Genomic DNA, 21,993 nt, shown 5'->3' on the forward strand with positions numbered 1-21,993 from the left:
GGGAAAAAGTGCCATCTGTCTCCCTAGAACAGGTGTGCCCTACAGACACATGTGGCCCTCAGCTTACTTTTATGTGGCCCCCACCCCAAATTTTTGTTGTCATTTATTTATTGATTTGTTTCATGTTGGGACCACCTGACAAGGTGCTCTGCCCAGCTGCATAGAAGAAAAACTTTCCACACATGATAATATGAAATGGCACAAGTTCAGAACAATTAAGATTCCATACCAACTTGGGAGAATGTTTATGGTCCGATCCAACAAGCTTCTGCCTAGAGATACTGGGTATTCAATCTGCAGAAGAGTATTCTACAAAGGTGAGTTGTTGAAGAGGGTGTATGAGGAATATTTGTTAGATAAAATGTCAGTTTGGCCACTTGGTGGGCTAGGACAGATGTTGCGCTTGCATGTTCACCTGAGAGGGTACCAGCGCGATGGCTCAGGTTTACACTCTGAGAATTGGTGCCCAGGAGGTGAGGAAATTAATAGGCAAGATGTTAAATTGTTTTTATATGCAACAACAGTGGCAAGAGTATTGTTAGCCCAGAAATGGAAGCAAGAAGAAATTCCGACAGAAGAAGAATGGCAGACAAAATTAATAGACTACGCAGAATTAGATAAAATGACAGGAAGGATTCGAAATCTGCGGAACCAGAGATTCACAGAAGATTGGAAGAAATATACAAACTATTTGAAGAGCAATTGTAATCAACAAATTACACTAGTAGGACTACAGGAAGTTTTGTAAGGAGAAATATATGAAATATTGCAAAGTAGAGAAAGAATAGAGATATTAGTTATGAGATTTAAATGTACTAGTGAAAGTAAGAAATGTATATTAAGTGATTAGATTGGAAAATTTTCAGATGTGATTGATGGAAGTAAAAAAAACTGGTATAAGATATGAAAGTATGTTTAATTATTGTTGAAAATAATATGTTGAAAACTAATAAAAATTTATATATAAAAAAAGAGAATCGGTGCCCAGGACTCATGCAATGGAGGGCTTCTTTGTAGTGTCTTCTCAAGGATTCTCCATCTTGCTGAACACAGCAATCGCTCCCTTTTCCCCAATTTTTAAAAGTCATCCGCTGAAAGTAAATAGTTAAGGCTTTCTGGGAAGAGCAATCTAGTCTTCCTTTGTCTGCCAGCTGGGTGGGGACATGGGCAAAAAAAAGGGTAAAGGCAAAGGATTCAGAGCTATGGGGTTCAGAGCTCATCTCACTTCAGACTGAGAGAGCCGGCGTTTGTCCACAGACAGCTTTCCGGGTCATGTAGCCAGCAGGATTAAACCGCTTCTGGCACAATGGGACACTGTGATGGAAACCAGAGCACACGGAAACACCGTTTACCTTCCCGTCACTGTGGTACCTATTTATCTACTTGCACTGGCATGCTTTTGAATTGCTAAGTTGGCAGGAGCTGGGAAAGAGCAATGAGAGCTCAGCCTGTCACAGGGATTCGAACCGCCGAACTTCCGATCGGCAAACCCAAGAGGCCACAGCGCCACCAGAGCCACGTGAAAGGGAGCATCAGAGAGAAAATGGGACAGAAGAAGGTTGGGCTGAGAGGCAGTGGCTAACTGCCCCAAGGTGTCCCCTATGAATTTCATGGCTGAGTGGGGATTTGAACACCGTACTGCTCAGCTCAACACCTAGATTTGCATTGTTCTCATATCGTCCTGTAGATGGCAGCAGCCACACATCAGGCTACCTGTGGTTCTGAGGACAGGAGTGGAGACCTGAACTGCTCTCTCTGGTCCTCTCCCTCCACCAAAGGGCCTCTGGAGGGTTTCATCCTGCACGCACACCTCAGGAAGAATGCCACGGCAAAGGGAGCTTCAACTATCAGCCAGAAAAGGAGCAATGGTCTGGATGTTGCCTTCTCCCCTCCCTATCAGAATTGCCTTTTTTGCCAATGGTGAGGACAACCTGTGACCATCAAGTCTCATCACCCTTGAGATGAGAGTTGAGAGTCCAGTGACACCTGTGAGGGCTGTGCTTCTCTCTTGCCAATAAATATAATAAAATTAGAACAGAGCCTACCTCTATAAATACATCTGGCAGAAAACTCCTATCTACCTGTAAACAGACATCTCTTGCAGAAAAATGGCAAGGGCGTTGGGGAGGGGCATGGCCAGTGGTCAGGAATGATGGGGACTGGACTCCAGCAACATTTGCTTATTTATTTATTTATGTTTATTTTATATAAAAGGTAAAGGACTCCAGGACGATTAAGTCCAGTCAAAGGTGACTATGGGGTTGCAGCGCTCATCTCACTTTCAGGCTGAGGGAGCAGGCGTTTGTCCACAGACAGCTTTCCGGGTCATGTGGCCAGCAGGACTAAACCGCTTCTGGCACAACGGAACATCGTGACGGAAACCAGAGCGCACGGAAACACCGTTTACCTTCCCACTGCAGTGGTACCTATTTATCTACTTGTACTGACGTGCTTTCGAACTGCTAGGTTAGCAGAAGTTGGGACAGAGCAACAGGAGCTCACCCTGTCACAGGGATTCAAACTGCAGATCTTCCGATCGGCAAGCTCAAGAGGCCCAGTGGTTCAGACCACAGCACCACCTGCGTCCCTTGGTTATTTTATATACCACTTTTCAATCAAAGTGGTCACCAATCTCCCCGCTATTCTCTCCCACGACCAAACACATTATCAGCTTCCTAGAGTTTCCCCTTCCTACTCCATGTGCTCTGAATACATCCAAATCCAGGATTGTGATGTGGCAGGACAACTCCTCCAATGGGGGCTGTGTGATGACAGCCTTGCATTTGTATGTATATAGGAAGATAAGCACCGTTGCAATAAAAGGAAAAGACAAGTTGTTCGTTTTACAAGAATCTTTTGCCACTTCATCTCCCCACTGGGCAAGGTGGGGAGCATTCAGACGCTGGGGGAGGGACCACTATGGGAGCTGGAAGGGGGCAATTCCACAAACTTCTCCTCCCCACTTCCAACTCTGCTATTGTCTCTGAATGGTCGCTGTGAGACACAGGGGCTGCATTAGACTGGCCTTTGACTAGATCCAGAGGGGCTCCTCCAACATTCTTATGTAATTAGGGCTGCAAGAACATAGCAGGCTGCTTTATGCCACTGGTTCAGTATTGTCTGCACGCACTGGCAGCAGTTATCCAGGGTTTCAGCCAGGGGCCTTTTCCAGTCCTATCCATAGCTGTCAACCGTCCCTTATTTGGCGAGAAAGTCCCTTATCCAGCGCTGTGTCCTGCTGCTGTCCCTTATTGATGATGTCCCTTAAATTTCAAAGGAAGCAGCTCCTCTCCCTCCCTCCCTGCTGGCCAGGGGGGAGGGAGGCTCCAACTGTGTTGCTTGGCTGTGTTGCTCACCCAATAAGGAGTCTAAGAATGACTGGGGGGGTGGAACTTGCATGCCTTGTGCCGATCAAATCGGCCGCGTTGCCTGGGGAGTCGCCTTTGCTCAGCGCTTCCCAGCGGAGAGGTGACGGTGGTTTTCCTTGCTGCATCCCCTTTGCTGGGTTGCTGTGCTGTGGGAACCATCACTTGAGGCTTCGTTTGGCTGCTGGCTGGGCTTTCTGCCTTTGGCTCGCAGGGGCTCAGAAGTTGCTGGGAAAATCCCTTATTTTGGCTGCTGATCCCTTATTTTGGCTGCTGGTCCCTTATTTTCAAATCTGTAAGTTGACAGCTATGGTCCTATCAGAAGTTGCTGGAGACCTTCGACATGCAAACAGATGCTCTACTGCTGAGCTACCACCTCTTCTCTCCGTGGCAGCATTGGTCCATTTAGTTCAGCATTGTCTCCACTGACTGGCAGCTATGGCCCTTCCCCACAACCGAGTCACTAAGTGATGCTGGGAAGACAACCGTCTTCCCCCAAGCCAGCCATGCTTTCTGCTTGCGCAGCTCCTCTCCCTCCCAGCCCTGTTCAAAATCTGCCATTCTTATCAGCTGGAATGTTGTCTTTGACGTGCCAAGACGCAGCAGACAAGGAATCTTTTGTAAAACACACACACACACATACCAGAACTCTTTTTCTTTTTATGAAGGGGAATAAATCCAGGCCATACACAAAGGAATATGCAGCCAAGCGACATTCTTCCTGCAGTTTTTGCCTTACAGATAGTTGTGTGGTGTGTTGGGACGGGCACGAAATTCAGGTTTCTCTAGTCGAGGTAGGGTCCCAAGCCTGCAGAAAACGTATTTGTGCATCGGCGTGCGAGAGAAAAGCAAACTGTAGCCGATGAATGCTTGCATTTTTCATCCCTCGGGGGCTGCAAACTCCTCAGGGCAAACCACTGGAGGCTGCATGCCAGTGGGCAAAAGTGGGTGGAGCAATGGATATTCAGTGACACCTGGGAGCCTCTTCCACCAAGCACACAGCCCCAGCTTCCAGTCTGGTAAGGTAAGAAAGTGCCTCCTACCAGGTCTCCACTGATTTCTCCCTCCAGCCCAGGCTGACAGTGGCTGCCTAGGATCTTGGGATGAAAGTTCCCCATTGCCTCCTACCTGATCAATTTTTAAAAAACTGGAGATGCTGAGGATTGATCCTGCGACCTCCTGCCTGCGAAGCAGGCTCTCTGCCACAGAGCTATGGCTTTTCAAATGGAAAAGTGGAAGCTGGTTTGGATTTTAGATATGCCTGCTCCAAGCAAGATGCCTAAATCCTGCCCTGTCTTTTAGGAGAACATCTGATCCAGGCTCGTAATTCCTTCTCTCCTGACCATTTAATAATAGCTGCAGCTGGGTCATACACAGTTCTATTTTTCTAGAAAAAGAGGTGCCGGAACTCACCACGAGAACCTCCCTTGTTCTCTTAAATTGGCCATGGTGCCCACCTGAGAGGTGCCAGAACTGAGTTCCAGCTGAAAAAAGCCCATGTCTGGAGGATACGAAGAGTGTCTTTCAGAAACATGCAACATATAGCTCTGGCTGTGATTTCCCTCAGATTGTGCTTTCAGAGAAAGCCTTCCAAGTCTGGATTTCTTACACCAACAAACTAGCTCAGGGTTGGAGAACCTCAAGTCCAGGGCATAAATGCATCACTCTAAGCCTCTCCCTATCAGGTACCTGATGTTCTCATCAGACCACACCTCCTCTCCAGGCCACACCCCCTCTTCCCAGACCACACCCCTCACCAGATCTATTTTGGATCCTCCTTTGGCTGGTTGGAGTGGGTCCTTGATCTCTGCTCATTAGTCTCACTTATCTGGATGGAGGGCTGAGAGGGGCGTGTCTGTGTGTTTGTAGAAACCAGCCCACTGTGGAAAGATAAGATTGGTGTTCATTGCTCCGCCCCCACCTTTTGCCTCCGGCCACGCCCACCCTTCACACCTGGCCCTCTGGGCATTGCTTAGAAGGGAATGTGGCCCCTGATCTGGAAAGGGCTCCCCACCTTTGCGCTAGTTGAACTCGCGCTTTGAGAGCTGGGCTATGCGATAGGAATGTTCTATGCAAATGAATGGAATCGCACGGGCAAACAGACAGGATCCGTTACCTAACAATGACAGAGAAAGGTTCTCTGAGAGGCATAAGCAGTTCTTTGGCTTCCGTGTGAACATTTGAGGCAAGAGAATTCCTCACGTTGGCAAAACCCCTCGATGCTAGGTAGCCCGCTGGGCAGGATCCTCAACGAGGAATTTGGAGAGGTAAAGAAACCTCGGCCTCACCTCTCATAATCTGGGATTTTTCACCCTTAATGAACACAATTGTGAGTAGCAGTTTTTGTTTTTTTAAAAAAAGGCTGGCACATCGCATATGGGACATACTTGGATATGGAAGGGTTTGGTTGTCATACGTGCATTAGAACTGGGATTTATCTACCGTATTTTTTGCTGTGTAAGACTCACTTTTTCCCTCCTAAAAAGTAAGGGGAAATGTGTGTGCGTCTTATGGAGCGAATGCAGGCTGCGCAGCTATCCCAGAAGCCAGAACAGCAAGAGGGATCGCTGCTTTCGCTGCGCAGCAATCCCTCTTGCTGTTCTGGCTTCTGGGATTCAGAATATTTTTTCCCTTGTTTTCCTCCTCCAAAAATTAGGTGCGTCTTATGGTCTGGTGCATCTTATAGAGCGAAAAATACGGTATATTAATTGCCTCTGCTTTCAGAGTTTCTAGCCCTCATGAAACCAAGTGCAGTGGCACCAATCTGGAATACTGCTGCTACTGAAATCTAACAGGCGACTACAATTTCGATATTTCACCTCCTGCTTAAAACTATTTGGTTCCACTGAGTGTTTTTATAGAATTGATTGAGCATAGCTCAATTCGTTCTGTTTTTATGGCTATGTAATTTTACAACGTTTTAACAGTTTTACTGTATGGCGTCATGATGTTTTGAAAGTGCGGGCAGTTTATAAGTATGTATATATTTATATCGATATGAAACCCTCGGTCCCTTGCCAGGTCCACATCTTTCCTCTTTCACTACCAAACTCCGATATCATTCACACACAAAATATTCTCCCTCTATGAAAATGTTGATGAGCGCTTTCCTTCCTAGACCTTTCATCAGGAATTCACTTTTGAAGGAAGCATCCAAATCGATGGATGCGATTCATTCTGTAGCTCCCCCACTTTGACACCCCTCTTTGTAAAATAATAGTAACGGTAAAGGTAAAGGGACCCCTGACCATTAGGTCCAGTCATGGCCGACTCTGGGGTTGCGGCGCTCATCTCACTTTATTGGCCGAGGGAGCTGGTGTACAGCTTCCGGGTCATGTGGCCAGCAGGACTAAGCCGCTTCTGGCGAACCAGAGCAGTGCACGGAAACGCCGTTTACCTTCCCGCTGGAGTGGTACCTATTTATCTACTTGCACTTTGAGGTGCTTTCGAACTGCTAGGTTGGCAGGAGCAGGGACTGAGCAAGGGGAGCTCACCCCGTCGAGGGATTCGAACCGCCGACCTTCTGATCAGCAAGTCCTAGGCTCTGTGGTTTAACCCACAGCGCCACCCGCGTCTCGTAAAATAATAACAACACTCCTATTTTTGTGTGTTTGTTTGTGCAGGAAGAGGAGACAGAAGGTGTGAAAAGAGAGGCGGGGACAGCCGCTGTCCTTTCAGCACCATGGTGAGTCGTAGATATTCCGGCTATCTGGCAGATGATGAGAGCCTCAGGGGACCTCAGGTAAGGCCCAAAGGGAGACAGAAATGGGCCATCCCATTCGAGGAAGGGGAGTCACGCAAGCTGAGCCAGTGTAGTGTAGTGGTTAGAGTGTTGGACTGTGACCTGGGAGCCCAGGGTTCGAATCCCTACTCAGCCATAAAGCTCACTGGCTGACCTTGGGCCAGTCACTGACTCTCAGCCTAACCTACCTCACAGGGTTGTTGTAGGGGTTAAATGAGGAAGGGGAGAACCGAATATGGCAGTCACCTTGAGCTTCATGGAGTAAAAAGTGGCGTAATAAACGCACCAAGTGCCCTCTGGTGCTGCCCTACTTTGACATTGGACTTGTCAATCTTAGGTGGCAGGAGGGGGTGGCAGGACTGAAAATGGTGGGCAGTAGCAGAGCCAGCTGCCGTCCAGGATACCTCAAGGACTGCCTGATCCCTTATATTCCTGCCGAATCATAGAGGTCTTCAGGGGAGTCACTGTTAGTTGTTCCCCATGCCTCAGATGTACAGCTCATTACCACTAGAAGGCACAAGTTGAGAATTGTGGGTCTGGTTTTAAGGAAACCAGTTTTATCTGAACCTACCTGAATTTTGGGGACATGGGTGGCGCTGTGGGTTAAACCACAGAGCCTAGGACTTGCCGATCAGAAGGTCGGCGGTTCGAATCCCCGCAACGGGGTGAGCTCCCATTGCTCAGTCCCTGCTCCTGCCAACCTAGCAGTTCGAAAGCACATCAAAGTGCAAGCAGATAAATAAGTACCGCTCCGGCGGGAAGGTAAACGGCGTTTCCGTGTGCTGCTCTGGTTCGCCAGAAGCGGCTTAGTCACGCTGGCCACATGACCCGGAAGCTGTATGCCGGCTCCCTCAGCCAATAAAGCGAGATTAGCGCCGCAACCCCAGTGTCGGTCACGACTGGACCTAATGGTCAGGGGTCCCTTTACCTTTACCTTTACCTGAATTTTGCAATGCGGTTCTTTAAAGAATATTCATCTATGAACGAGAAAACATGCACAGAATGCATACATTTGTGAAAATAGCACACACAGATGCATTAGCTTTTAAGGAAATTGCTTGCAAAAATGTGTATATTAGTCAAAACTGCATGCAAACCTGTGTTCATCAGGAGAAATTTGCACTCTGCTGATATATTTTCATGGGTTTTTTAAAAAGGCAAATTGCTGCAGAAATGCGGAGAGCTGAAATTAAGACTGAAAAATGAGAAAACTAGAGAACCAAAATCGACAGCTTTGTTGACCTCTTACTGGGGCTAAGCACCACTCAGCTGTCAGTAATGTTTGCTTCTGATGGCATTGGTTCAACTTGTAAAACCCATTGAACTTCAACAAAAGCCAACTGAAATGTAAACATTGGCTTTCAATGAAAAATTCAAATAATTGCAAAAGGAAGTGTTACCATTTAAATTGCTAGCATGAAGTAGGGACCACCAACAAAGGAAAGGAAAGCAGTGACTAGCCTCTACCTGCTTGTTTCCTCTGACTAATCTGCCACAAAATAACTTGAAAGCCTTATTATCACCTCCTCCACTCACCAGAGCTGCCAATTACCCAGGCCAAAGCTGTCATAATTCCTGCTCTGAAAAAAGTCCCAGAACTACACACCCCTGTGTTTTCCCCTCCACTATATCACTGCCTACATTGCTGGCGTTACATGCATTTTTGATACAGTCCCAGTAACTTCAGACCCGATTCCCCTTTTCACCCTGGTTTTTCCTTGTCTACAGCTGAGACAAGGAGATCCCTCTGACTGGAGGAACATCCTGAGGCCACCTTCCCGCTGCCAATTCCGGGACCAGTTCGCCGCCACCACAGCTTCTGAGTTCAGAGCTTTCAGCCCAGGCAAAGGGAAACGAAAGCAGCGCTCCAGCAGTCACGGCGAAAGCAGCCACCTCGCCAACGAATTCTCGGAGTTTGTGGATTTCTTAGCTGACGAGGAGGTCCTGGAAAGCCTTCAGAACATCGTCGAGGATGCCGTGCGGAAGCTGCGGCGAGTGACGACCGAGGATGGAGACCCGATATTTGATATCGAAGAAGAATCTGGCTCCAGCATGGACAGCAGGTCGTGGTCCTTCTCCTGCAGCTCGCAGTCTAGGTACCACACCACCTCGGCCACTTCCAGCTCTGAAGACGACTGGGAAGCATGTCTCACGAGCAGAAGGGAGCCTAGGCTCGAAGGGGAAATGTCCCTCCTGGATAAATATGCCGCCAGGCTCCCGAGGCTAAATGAGAGGCCCAGGGAGGGAGTTTCCGGAGGATTCCACGCAGAGGTATTTGGAGGACTTTCTTGACGGATCGGACCTCCCGCGCCGCGCTGAGAGTTCCCCGCTCTGATCCAGCCAATGTAATCCATGCACGGAAATAAACTTCTGCACAAAATGTCTGGATCCGCTACAGAAAAGCCTGCTGTGTGTGTGTGGGGAGGTGTTTATGGGTGTGGAAGAGGTGTACTATATCCAGCAATTCTATAATGCATGTGCAAGGACATAGGATAGTTGTGCATTGTTCCACAGCAGGACCCAGCAGTAGAAAGGGAGCCTTCTCTTTGCAGTTTTTCCAGCCACATGCCTGGTGGCCAACTCCATCCTCCTCCTCCTGAAGCCATGACTTTGAGCCTTTTTCAGATCACTGAATGCTCATTTCATTTACTGAGTCAGGTTGCAGACAATATCCTGCACAGAAGCTTCTGTTTTCCCCTTTGCAATCTCCTACTGTTCTCATAGTGGTGCAGGTTCTTAGCCCTCAAGGCGCTGTGTGTTTTTCCTGGGGTGTGTGTGTGATGTGATTCTTTCAAAGCTAGTGGCGGCGTGGCAATTGGAAAGGCTCTCTATAAAACTTGAGTGTCGCAGGGACCTACTGGACAATGCCTGTGACGCAGCTAATGGCAGATGAAAATCGCAGTTGCACTCCAGGCTTGAATTATGTTGTGACCCTAATGCAGGGGTGGGGAACCTCCGGCCTGTGGGCCATATCTGGCCCATCAAATTGCCCAATTTTGCCTGTCAAGTTTTCTCCAAATCATGCTCACCTACCCAGCAGCTGACATCACCGGTGTTGTCAGCTGATGGGCAGGAGGACAGCGTTTAATCTTACATTGGCTGCAGAACCAGGAACGAACAGGATCATGCAGCCTAGCCAGCAGGATTTAATCCCCATTCATCAACTGATGAATGAAGATTAAAGCCCTTGAGTGGGTGGTGGGGTTGCAGTGGGGAGAAGCCACTTAAAAGAGAAGCTGCTTTAAGGCATTCCCCGCACTCCCAACAGCAGCGCAGAGACTGCCTTAAAGCAGTTACCTTTGCAAGTGTCCCCATGTTCCCCATTTAAAGCGCCAACAATAAGGGGTTAAAAGGAGAAGCATGGGCAAAGCCACACAGGGGAGTTTAACTGGTGGGTATGCCTCCTCCAATAGGGACACGGGTGGCGCTGTGGGTTAAACCACAGACCCTAGGACTTGCCGATCAGAAGGTCGGCGGTTCGAATCCCTCGACGGGGTGAGCTCCTGTTGCTCAGTCCCTGCTCCTGCCAACCTAGCAGTTCGAAAACACGTCAAAGTGCAAGTAGATAAATAGGTACCGCTCCAGCGGGAAGGTAAACGGCATTTCCGTGCGCTGCTCTGGTTTGCCAGAAGCGGCTTAGTCATGCTGGCCACATGACCCGGAAGCTGTACGCCAGCTCCCTCGGCCAATAAAGCGAGATGAGCGTTGCAACCCCAGAGTCGGCCACGACTGGACCTAATGGTCAGGGGTCCCTTTACCTTTATCCCTCCTCCAAAAAAAATAACTGTCAAATCTGGCCCATGAGGCCAATCCTGATAATGATCTGTCCTGTGGACCCTAAAATGTTCCTCCCCGCTGCTCTAATGCTATAGAGCTCATCCATCAGCAATGAATGAACAATGCCCACATCTATATTAAGGAACCCTTCCACCTGCGGAAAGGCTCCTCGATTCTAATTCCATTGTGCAGGGACAGCATAGCAGGCATCCACAACTGGATGCACAGACTGAAAGAGGGGTACAGGCTCCTCCAGACGGGTGTTTTATTGTGAGTGTATTCTGCAACATACAACAATAACAGTGAATTAGTGCCATATTGATTCTGCTTCAGTTTGTTCCGCGATGTTTCCCAGTGCCACTATATTGTTGCTGTCCGGGCTATAGCACAAGAAAAGTGGGACAAAAATAAACCAGGACATTTGTGCTATAAAACTTTCCGGGATTTCAGCAGGGAGTTATGGGATGTGCACTGATTGAAAAGGAAGCAGTGTGGCTCTCCCACAACTTTTTGCAGGGGTGAATATGACTGAAAGCGGGAACACATGTGACCTCCCTGATAATTCCGTGTGCACAAATCCTCGTGAATGCACAATAAAAAAATGACATCTGGAGGGGCCCGTGGAAGGGGAGGGTGAAGAATAGTCATTCCAAGATGAGAATCACACTTTTCACGAATGGTATCTATTGTGTGATCACTTATTAATGTGCAGCGATTATCACAGGTCTCCTATAACAACCTTTCTTTACTTTCTTTCTTTTTACTATTCTGCTGTTTGCCCCTTTCTGGAGGGCAAACCAGCAGGAATGGTTTGATGTGATAAAAAAAGGAAAATGAAAAAGTCGGGAAATAGCTCAGAGTACCCAAAGACACAGGAGAATGTGGAAATTGTCCAGAGAGTCATTCCGATTGATTGATTGATTGATCTGGGTTGCTAAATCTTTGTAGGGGTAGACCAGGAGTAGACAACCTGAGACCCTCCAGATGTTGCTGGACTCCCATCAGTCCCAGCCAGCATGATCCATGGTCACGGATGATGGGACTTGTAGTCCATCAGCATTTGGAGGGCAAGAGGTTGCCTTCCCTTGATTCAGGGACAAAAGTCTCTACTTAGGATGCAAATCCTAAACAAGATGGGAACATTGGCCTGTGCCTTTGGTAGCTCTGTGAAAGAGCACCAGCTTTCTATGCAGAAAGGTTCAACCCCTGCTGGGGAAGAACCCTGTCTGTAACCTAGAGAGCTGCTGCCAGCCAGTGATTACAATAATGAGTTAGATAGGTGTGACTTTGCATGAAGCAGCTAAGAGAGAGGAAGAGCAAGTGTGCATTTGGACAGTGGTTGTCCAAAACCCCAGGGAGCTGCTTCCATTCACTATACACCAGTGCCTTTCCATCTTGGGCCTTGAGATATTGTTGGACTAAAACACCCACCATCCCCAGCCAGCTTAGGCAATGGGTAAGGATTTAGTACAACAACATCTGGGAGCCTAAGGCTGAAGAGCATTGGTGTGGCCAGTATTGAGCTAGGTGCACCAGTCGTTTGGTTCAGCGTAAGGTGGTTTTTTACGTTCCTCCGTTGTCTTATCTGGGAGTTATGAAATGATCTGTTCCCAGCTTCCACCTAGAATATCCAGACCGAACACATCCCCTTGTTACTTGTTTTGATGCTGTTATAATATACTTTCTTTTCTCTTCCTTTACTCGCTTGCAGACATTTTCAGAACGATCAGGGGACAGTTATTATTTCCGGCAAGAACACTTCCACATTTGGGCCAAACTGGCAGAGTCTTTCACTAAGCTACACCCCCCACACAGAGATTATTTTGCAAAGTTCAGGAAACAGATCCCAAAGCAGACGATGTCCGTAGAGTCCCTGCACAAGGAGATCACCAGTGTTCTGAAACGGCCCACGCCCAGCAGCATCCCCTTGTACTATCCAGGAAACGAACCTTTCTCGGCCCTAGATTTCTTGGAAGAAAACAAAATCCTCGCGGCTCTTCAATGCATAATAAACCAAGCGGTCCTCAAAGTCCTGGAGTTGACAATGGCGGATGGAATGTCCTTTGTGGGCGCTTATGACGAGCAAGGCCACCCTCTGCTGCCGTGGGCCTCTTCAATGGGGGAGAGCGAGGAAGGCGAGGAAGAAGGCGAGGAAGGCGAGGAAGGAGAGGAGCTGAGGAGCGGCTCAGCCGACTCCGAGAGCGGAGAGGACACGTCAGAAGAGGGTGACTCCAAATCCGAAGAGGGGAAGGAGGGAGGAGGGGGAAAGAAGAAGAAGAAAAAGAAGAAGGGGAAGAAGAAGAAAGACAAGGGGAAGGAGAAGGAGAAGGACAAGGAGAAGGACAAGGAGAGAGAGAAGAGGAAGAAAGCAAAGGGGGAATCCATAACCCCATCCCCGGAAGAGAAAGGCAAGCCAAAATATACACCACCAGTCCTTCCGAAATCTAAGCGGAAATCTATGGGGCCTGAGGAAGCTCAGCGCAAACCCAAATACGTGCCGCCTCCGCTGCCGAAAACGAAGCCAAGGCCGCCGCCAGAGGAGCCCCCACCCAAACCGAAATACGTTCCGCCCCCTCTTCCGAAACCAAGACAGAAAAAAGACTCTACCCAAGGAGTTGCTGAGTCCAAACAGGTACGTAAATTTCTAAAGAAAGGGAGGCTGCGGCCTACCTGGGGAGTATGACAAGGGTCTGGCAGGCCTTACCCACTAATAGAGATTGGGGGGGGGGGGGAGAGAAGGTTTGAATCCGTCCACACTTAAACTTGCTTAATTTGCACTTTCCAAAACAATAGGTGAACACAGCCATCCTTTGAAATTTGCACTTCTTCTGAATTTTGCAATGCTGTTTTCCAGCCGAGCGATGTATTGAAAAATAAAGTGTGAATGAAAATGCAGGTGTTAGCAACAAGAATAATGAAAATGCATTGGCAAAAATAAGAGTACAGTACCTGTTTTTGCTAATAAATAGTTAACTCCAACATGTTGAGGTGATTTGCTGGTGGCTTGCAAATGTCAGTAGAGTAACTAATGTTAATTGACTCAACCATCCCTCTCTAGCATCTGCCCAGATGAGCAAGAAGCATTATCAGAGTTCAAGGATAATAACAATAACAATAACAGTAATAACAATAATAACAACAATAAATGCAAATGTATACTGCTCATCTGACTGGGTTGCTTCCAACAATTAAAACATCAAACACAGTAAAGTATCAGGTATTATAAACTTTCCTATACAGGGCTGATTTCCAGTATCTTCTAAAAGTTGTATAGTTATTTATCTCCTTGACTTCTGATGGGACGGTGTTCCACAGGGCGGGCGCCACTACCGAGAAGGCCCTCTGCCTGGTTCCCTGTAACCTCACTTCTCTCAGGGAGGGAACCACCAGAAGGCCCTTGGAGCTGGACCTCAGTGTCCTGGTAGAACGATGGGGGTGGAGACGCTTCTTCAGGTATACTGGGCCAAGGTCGTTTAGGGCTTTAAAGGTCGGCACCAACACATTGCATTGTGCTCAGAAATGTACTGGAATACATACTAGCCAGGAAAAAATGACCAAGGAGGGTGTAAAGCAGGGGTGGCCTAGGGCGACAGCCTTAGGGCCCCATCCAGTCCCTGGGCCCCATCCCTACAGTAAACTATGAGCCAAGCCTTACTTTATCCTTTAAAAAATTCTAAGCCTTATATCATATGGCAGAGGTTTTCTACCTTTTTTGGTCCATGGCTCCCTTAACAAACTACATTCTTTCTGGGGCACCCCTGTGGGGCTCAGGAGCCCAGTTATGCCACCCCTCGACCTCAGAGCTGATAGCCTCTCACCCTTTTTTGAACACCCTCCATTGTGGAGTGTTCCCTCAGTCTCCTCTCTTCTCCCCTCACCTTGGGAATCCTCTGGGCTGCTGCCCCTGGTCTCGGAGCTGCCCCCCTGCCCCAGAGAGAGATGCCCTCTCACACTGCCCCACAGGGGCCTGGGAAGCACCCCCTGGCCAGACCCAGAGGCACCATTTGCCTGGGGAGTTTGTAGCCAGGGCTGCTGCAACAAACAGCTGTGCAAGCCTTTGGGCGGCAGAGATGTGAGAGGGCATCAGAGGTGGGAGAGGAAAAAGGGACAGAGGCTATTGTTGCCAGTGGCACCCCTGACCATCATTCAAGGCACCCCAGGGTGCCACGGCGCACTGGTTGAAAACCACTGTCCTATGGCATTGTTAGGGACACGGGTGGCGCTCTGGGTTAAACCACATAGCCTAGGACTTGCCGATCGGAAGGTCGGCGGTTCGAATCCCCGCGACGGGGTGAGCTCCTGTTGCTCGGTCCCTGCTCCTGCCAACCTAGCAGTTCGAAAGCACGTCAAAGTGCAAGTAGATAAATAGGTACCGCTCTGGTGGGAAGGTAAACGGCGTTTCCGTGCGCTGCTCTGGTTTGCCAGAAATGACTTAGTCATGCTGGCCACATGACCCAGAAGCTGTACACTGGCTCCCTCGGCCAATAAAGCGAGATGAGCGCCGCAACCCCAGAGTCGGCCACTACTGGACCTAATGGTCAGGGGTCCCTTTACCCTTATGGCATTGTTAAGTAGCTCTTTCAACACTTTCTGTCTTCCCTTTCCACTCTTCCAAGCCTGCTGTCTCAAGGCGTATCATCAGCCCCAGCGACATCAAGCGTGCCCGCCTGCAAGGCAAGCCCCTCCCAAAGCAAGCCATCATTGATTTCCTGATTGAAAACGCAGCCAAGCTCATCTTGTACAAGTACAACTACGAAACCCTTCTTTCCGAGAAACTGGGCTTCATCTCGGTTCCTGTAACCAAGGTCCTGCTGGAGATCATGTTCGGCTACAAGAGAGTTAAGGGCAGTGGCATACGGCTGTCGTCTCAAATCGACTGGTCAAAAGTCCACGACGAGATCTACGCGCCGCGCAAACCGAGGCCCAAGACCCCGAAGCAGAAAGACAAGAAGAAAGGCAAGAAAAAGAGAGTCCTTTGGGACCTGCAGAAAAAATCAGGGGAGAAGAAGAGCGTCCTGTTCAAATCCGATATGCCTACTGGCAAAGTTGTGGTGATGAAAAGCGCCGTGGAGAAGGAAGTGAAATCAGGCATACTGCAAAAAATAGAGTCCACTAGCCAGCAAGAGGGCAGCCAAGAAACAGATATTTTTGATATAGTTGATTTTGGTGAGGGCGAATCTGAGGAGTTATCTGTAGAGGGCGAAGGACTTCCAGACCAATTCGTATCACGGAGATCTATCACTTCTGAAGACAGCAAAACCTTGCTTGAAGCTCCAGATTCTGAAGACCAGTCGCCACTCGATGTGACGCCAAAGGCATCGTCTTCTCAAAAATTAAACGTAGACCCTGACGGGGCCAGAGGGTCAGGGACTGTTTTGCCCGAAGTAGGAGCTCCGAGTCAGAACTCTGGAGAACTTTTGAAGAAACACTCGTCGTCTCGAAGGTCTAGCCTCAGCGAGGAAGGTAGCAAAACTCATCTGCCTAAAATCTAAAACTGGTATAATAGCAATAAAGCATATAGGTTTGTATACCCTCGTGGTTTTGTAATTTATATGTACTGTATATGCCCACCTACGGAATCTGTGGAACGTCTCCGACAAGAAGTCCATTAGCTGACGAGAGAGAATAATACCGTATTTTTTGCTCTATAAGATGCAGCAGACCACAAGACACACCTAGTTTTTGGAGGAGGAAAACAAGAAAAAAAATATTCTGAATCTCAGAAGCCAGAACAGCAAGAGGGATTGCTGCGCAGTGAAAGCAGCAACCCCTCTTGCTGTTCTGGCTTCTGTGATAGCTGCACAGCCTGCATTCGCTCCATAAGACGCACACACAGTTCCCCTTACTTTTTAGGAGGGAAGAAGGGAGTCTTATCCAGCAAAAAATACGGTATTTGCAGATTGTTATTTTACAACCTCTTTTAGCTTCCATTGTGGTGCATGACATTTCAGAACAGTTCAAAACCTAAAGCAAGGGAGGTTGACCCAGTAAGGCAACTGGGACACTGCCCCATTAACCTCTGCCCTCATCCAACCCCTAGCTGCCTGCCTTCTTACTTACAAGTAGTCCACTGACTATGAGCCTCCTCCTCAGTCTCAGTTTTGACCTTGTAGAACTTGGTAGGGAAGAAGATGGGGGTAAAACTAGAATGAGTTGTCCGTGCTCCACCTGCTGCTGGTCTGCCTGCTTTCTGTGCTTTCTGCTCTCTGCCAGTCCACCACTGAAGATCAACAGTTGCCAAATATTTTATATTGCTTTAGGTAGAAATTCCATAGATGTCCGTAATTTATGTGCCTAAGGTTGAATCCAGCTCAGTGAGGCCTTGCTGAAAAAAAATAGACTCAAGTTGGTACTCAGCATGGGTTTCTTCCATATGTTGTTGGGCTATAACTCCCATAATTCCTAACCATTCATCATGCTGGTTGGGGCTGATGGGATTTGTAGTCCAACAACATCTAGAGGGGACCACACTGGCTTCTCTGCTCTAGAATCACCAAATGCAAAACCAAACCAGACCTTTGAAGATAAAGCTGGCTTGGTTTTCAATTGCTTCGCTATGTTTTATGGGATAAAGTTGCCATTTAGGACATGGCTGAGATAGCACAATACCTCGCTAGGGGACAGATTTAGTCCCATTTCATGGGTGTCCCTAAGCACACCCATTTACTTTCTCCCTTATAATCAGGCATAGGCAAACTCGGCCCTCCAGATGTTTTGGGACTACAACTCCCATCATCCCTAACTAACAGGACCAGTGGTCAGGGATGGTGGGAGTTGTAGTCCCAAAACATCTGGAGGGCCGGGTTTGCCTATGCCTGCTTATGATGAACTAGCAGTTCCGTACTTGCTATTGCTTGGGAATTCTAATAAACCAAAAGAGTGGTGCAGTTGTGAAAGCTTAAGTCCAGTATCTTGATTCAAAATGGTATCCAACTGTATCCAAACATAGACAGAAACCCACTCCTTGATCTCAGGAACAATCAATCAAAATTTGGTTACCACATCCTAAGAGCTGTCCAAGTGTACGGTGACAGAATTTTCCAAAATGTATAGCTGATACAGAGGGCCCCGGGTTCAATGCTTGACTTCTCGGATACGAAGGCTTAGGTCATGGGTAGGCAAAATAAGGCCTGGGGGCTGGATCCGGCCCAATCGCCTTCTAAATCCGGCCCATGGATGGTCCGGGAATCAGCGTGTTTTTACATGAGTAGAATGTGTTATTTTATTTAAAATGCATCTCTGGGTTATTTGTGGGGCATAGGAATTCATTCATTATTTTTTTTCAAAATATAGTCCGCCCCCCCCCCACAAGGTCTGAGGGACAGTGGACCGGCCCCCTGCTGAAAATTTTTGCTGACCCCTGGCTTAGGTTGACCAAGAGATGTGAAAGACCAGTACTCGAGAGCCACCGCCCAGTCACATGTTCTTTATCTTTGGGCCCACAGATTTTGCTGGACTACAACTCCCATCATCACCAGTTGTCTCATCCAGTGGTCAGGGATGATGGGAGCTGTGGTCCCACACAGAGAGGACTGGGGAGAGGGGCATATTTGGCATCTCTGTCACTGCACTGGAGATTAGTTGACTTTTTGCAAAAGTCAAAATTGTAGCAGCAGAAAGGAACCCGGCAGCAAGGGATGCAATGTTTGATCTTTGAGCTGTTATCTGAATGTCTTTATTTATCACTAAGCTCTGGCCTGCTGTGGTTCCACGAAACCATCTTTTGCTTCAAGTTCGCAAGAAAAAGAAAAAGGAAATAATAATAAAAAGCTTCCTTCAAGCCAGCTATGCGTCTCTGCTCCTTCTCCCATCCAGCAGCGTAGTCTGGAATGGAGCTCTCCATCTCAGTCCCAGTACACCCGCCACTGTGGGAAAGTGGCGATGAATTATCAGGGCAGTAAAGAAAAGACAGGCCGGATAATATTTCAACGCCAACCAAGTTCTTTGACAGCAGCTATTCTAAAGGCAATTACAACTTGTCGTTTTAGCTTTGCGTGTGTGTGCGTGTTGTTGTTGTTTTAAAAAATACGGCTGAAATGCATTGTGAAGGAGCACAACACAAACTGTACTAAAAGCCTTGGGGGGTTGGTGACCTCCCAGAAAGATAAACAGGTGCCAGCTAAAGCCCCATAGGATTGATTTTCTATGGCTAAGCTGGCATCCCGAGACATCTGTTTTGCCCTGTTTCAGAAAAACAGCATGAGCCATTGTCGGCCTTAACAGGAAGGAGCTGCCGTTTCTCATGAAATACAAATGCATTATGCGAAGTGTCAGGCTGCAGCAGATTGCTTCCTTTCTTTCTTCCTCTCCTCGCTTCCCTCCCCCCCCCCCCAATTCGGTTTTTTGCTTGGTCTTTCCAGGCAGTAAGGAAATCTACACGGTTAGTGCAAAAAGGGTGCGCAAACTGACGCTCCCTCCTAGCATCCCAACCACCGATTTAAGTACGTAATTCTTCTTCGGAAAAGTGTGTCGTCCCCGGGAGAAAAGACATGCTCCGACAAATTAATTTCAATGCGCCAGAATACTCGGAAAGGAGTAATCCCTCACTTGAGAGGTGGCTCCTTCACTCTCAGTTTGGGGCTGGGGGCTAGGAGAGGGCCTTCTCTGTGGCAGCCCCTAAGCTGTCAAACGCCTTCCCCACAGAGCTGTATTGTACAGTTATCTGCGGACGCTGAAGAAGCACCACTTTCCCTTAGCTTTCGTATATATTTTGACAACCACTTATTTCTGTGATGTAAGCTTTTTAAAAGCTGTTTTTGACATTGTGCTTTAATGGTGTAACCCACACTGGGAACTTAGGGTGAGAATAATTTAATAATAATAATTTATTATTTATACCCCGCCCATCTGGCTGAGTTTCCCCAGCCACTCTGGGCGGCTCCCAATCAAGTGTTAAAAACAGTACAGCATTAAATATTAAAAACTTCCCTAAACAGGGCTGCCTTCAGATGTCATAATTAGTGGCGTAGCGTGGGGGGTGCAGGGGGGGCTGCCCGCACCGGGCGCAACATCTGGGGTTAGGGCAAATCCACAGGTTAGGGAGCGCAAATCCACGGGTTAGGGGGTGCAAATTACTTGCCTTGCCCCGGGTGCTGACAACCCACGCTACGCCACTGGTCATAATAATAATGATGATAATAATAATAATAATAATAATAATAATAATAATAATACTGCAAGGGTTGGCTGGACCTCAGGCCTGGGGACCAAAGGGCTTAACTGGCCACAGTCTCCTCACGTGTGTTTGCCTGGTTGGTATGTGTCCCTGAACTAATTTTAGTCTTCAGGTGCTCGGCTGGGACCTATAAAAAGTAGCTTTTAATGTGCCTGCCCCTTTTCAAAGGGCTGGTTTTGACTTATATAAAGCCTTAAACGGCATATGACCACCATACCTCAAGGACCACCAGTCTCCATATGAACCTACCCAGACCCTGAGACCATCCTCTGATGCCCTCCCTTGTGAGCCTCCTCCACAAGAAGTCCAGAGGGTGGCAACACGATAACGGGCCTTTTCTGTAGTGGCTCCCTATCTGTGGAATGCTCCCCCCAGGGAGGCTCCCCTGGCGCCTTCATTGTATACCTTTAGGCGCCAGGAAAAAACGTTCCTCTTCAACCAGGCCTTTGGCTGATGGACATCCAACACCCTTTTAAAATGTGTTGGGGAGGAGGGGATTACAGTGGTACCTCGGGTTACATACGCTTCAGGTTACATACACTTCAGGTTACAGACTCCGCTAACCCAGAAATAGTGCTTCAGGTTAAGAACTTTGCTTCAGGATGAGAACAGAAATCATGCTCCAGCGGCACAGCAGCAGCAGGAGGCCCCATTAGCTAAAGTGGTGCTTCAGGTTAAGAACAGTTTCAGCTTAAGTACCGACCTCCGGAACGAATTAAGTACTTAACCCGAGGTACCACTGTATTGGGTTGTTCTTGTTCTTATTTTTATTTTTGTATTTATTTTTATTATGTATTTTGTTTTTTATATTGTGATTTTATTATGTATTTTTATTTTTATTATATATTTTGTTTTTTATATTGTGATTTTATGGTGGGAACTGCCCTGAGACCCACGGGTATAGGACGGTATACAAATTTAAGAAAGAATAATATTTTATTCCCCCATGGAACAGTATTGCTGTCGAGATAAAGCACGTGTGCATTGTCTGCACTTTCTGGAAGGAGCTGGAGATGCTTTTGTTCTGACAGGCTTTCCCAGGATGGATAAATGAGTTGTTATAGAAAAAATAGAGGGTCTGGCTTTTGCTGCCCAACTCCCCAAAGGACTCAGTCCCCTAAGTCCATGATCGGTGAGAGATGAATAGATGGAGGCAAGTTGCATAGAAAGCAAGGAATATCTTTATTTTTCTCTTGCAACAGAGTGCCCTCCCCTCCTAGCAAGGAGTTAAGAGAGACCCCGAACAATAGAGCGTGAGCCCCTATAAAGACTTTGGAAATTGCGCACCCTGTAACCCAAGACCACCCCCCAAAACATCATACCTACATCACAGAAGGAGGTGATCTCCAGCAGAAATTTGAGAGTGTTGCTTCTCTCCTGTCTGCCTGGATACCTGATAATGCCTTACTTAATTGCATTTTCTGGGTAGATTTAGTTCCTGAATCTCTTACAGATATTGATAGTGTGCTCAGCTTAACAGATACTTGCCAGACTGTATTTGTAGGGAGGTGCAGAGGCCCCTACAGTCCAAAGACAATTGGAAAGCTTTTCCCATTTCCTTCCTCCTTGCAGAGAAATATTTGAGGTCAATTTGGGAGAGTCAAAATGGCTTGCTCTCCCGTACTATTTCAGACACATGGTTTATATACTTATGTGTATGTGCTTGCCTTGTACATTTATGAATATTTATTCTATATTTGAGACCTTAGAATTCTTATAACAGGGTCTTCGCCACATGGACCCACTTGTTAGGGTTTTAAGTCCTGCTTTAAATATATTTGTTGTTTGCGTGTGTTTAACTGTTGCTATTTATATGTAAATCGCCTTGAGGTGGTGGTTTAGAAGGCGATTAAATACATCAATGATAATAATGCCACCATACAAATATATAGCTAATAATATGTAACATATGGGTCCCCAAAGGCAATGTTTGG

At 47.6% G+C, this 21,993-nt stretch overlaps 1 protein-coding gene across 1 annotated transcript; it reads left to right on the top strand.

Annotated features, from left to right (window-relative positions):
* The first annotated feature begins 6,980 nt into the window (after positions 1-6,980).
* On the top strand, positions 6,981-16,412 carry CCDC116 (coiled-coil domain containing 116). Its single transcript, XM_077920326.1, has 4 exons — positions 6,981-7,107; positions 8,836-9,378; positions 12,596-13,516; positions 15,501-16,412. The coding sequence occupies exons 1-4, from the start codon at positions 7,048-7,050 to the stop codon at positions 16,374-16,376; spliced, it is 2,400 nt and encodes a 799-aa protein (XP_077776452.1). The 5' UTR covers positions 6,981-7,047; the 3' UTR covers positions 16,377-16,412.
* Positions 16,413-21,993: the final 5,581 nt, after the last annotated feature.

The sequence above is a fragment of the Podarcis muralis genome, chromosome 16 (genome assembly GCF_964188315.1).
Source record: "Podarcis muralis chromosome 16, rPodMur119.hap1.1, whole genome shotgun sequence".
Lineage (NCBI taxonomy): Eukaryota > Metazoa > Chordata > Lepidosauria > Squamata > Lacertidae > Podarcis > Podarcis muralis.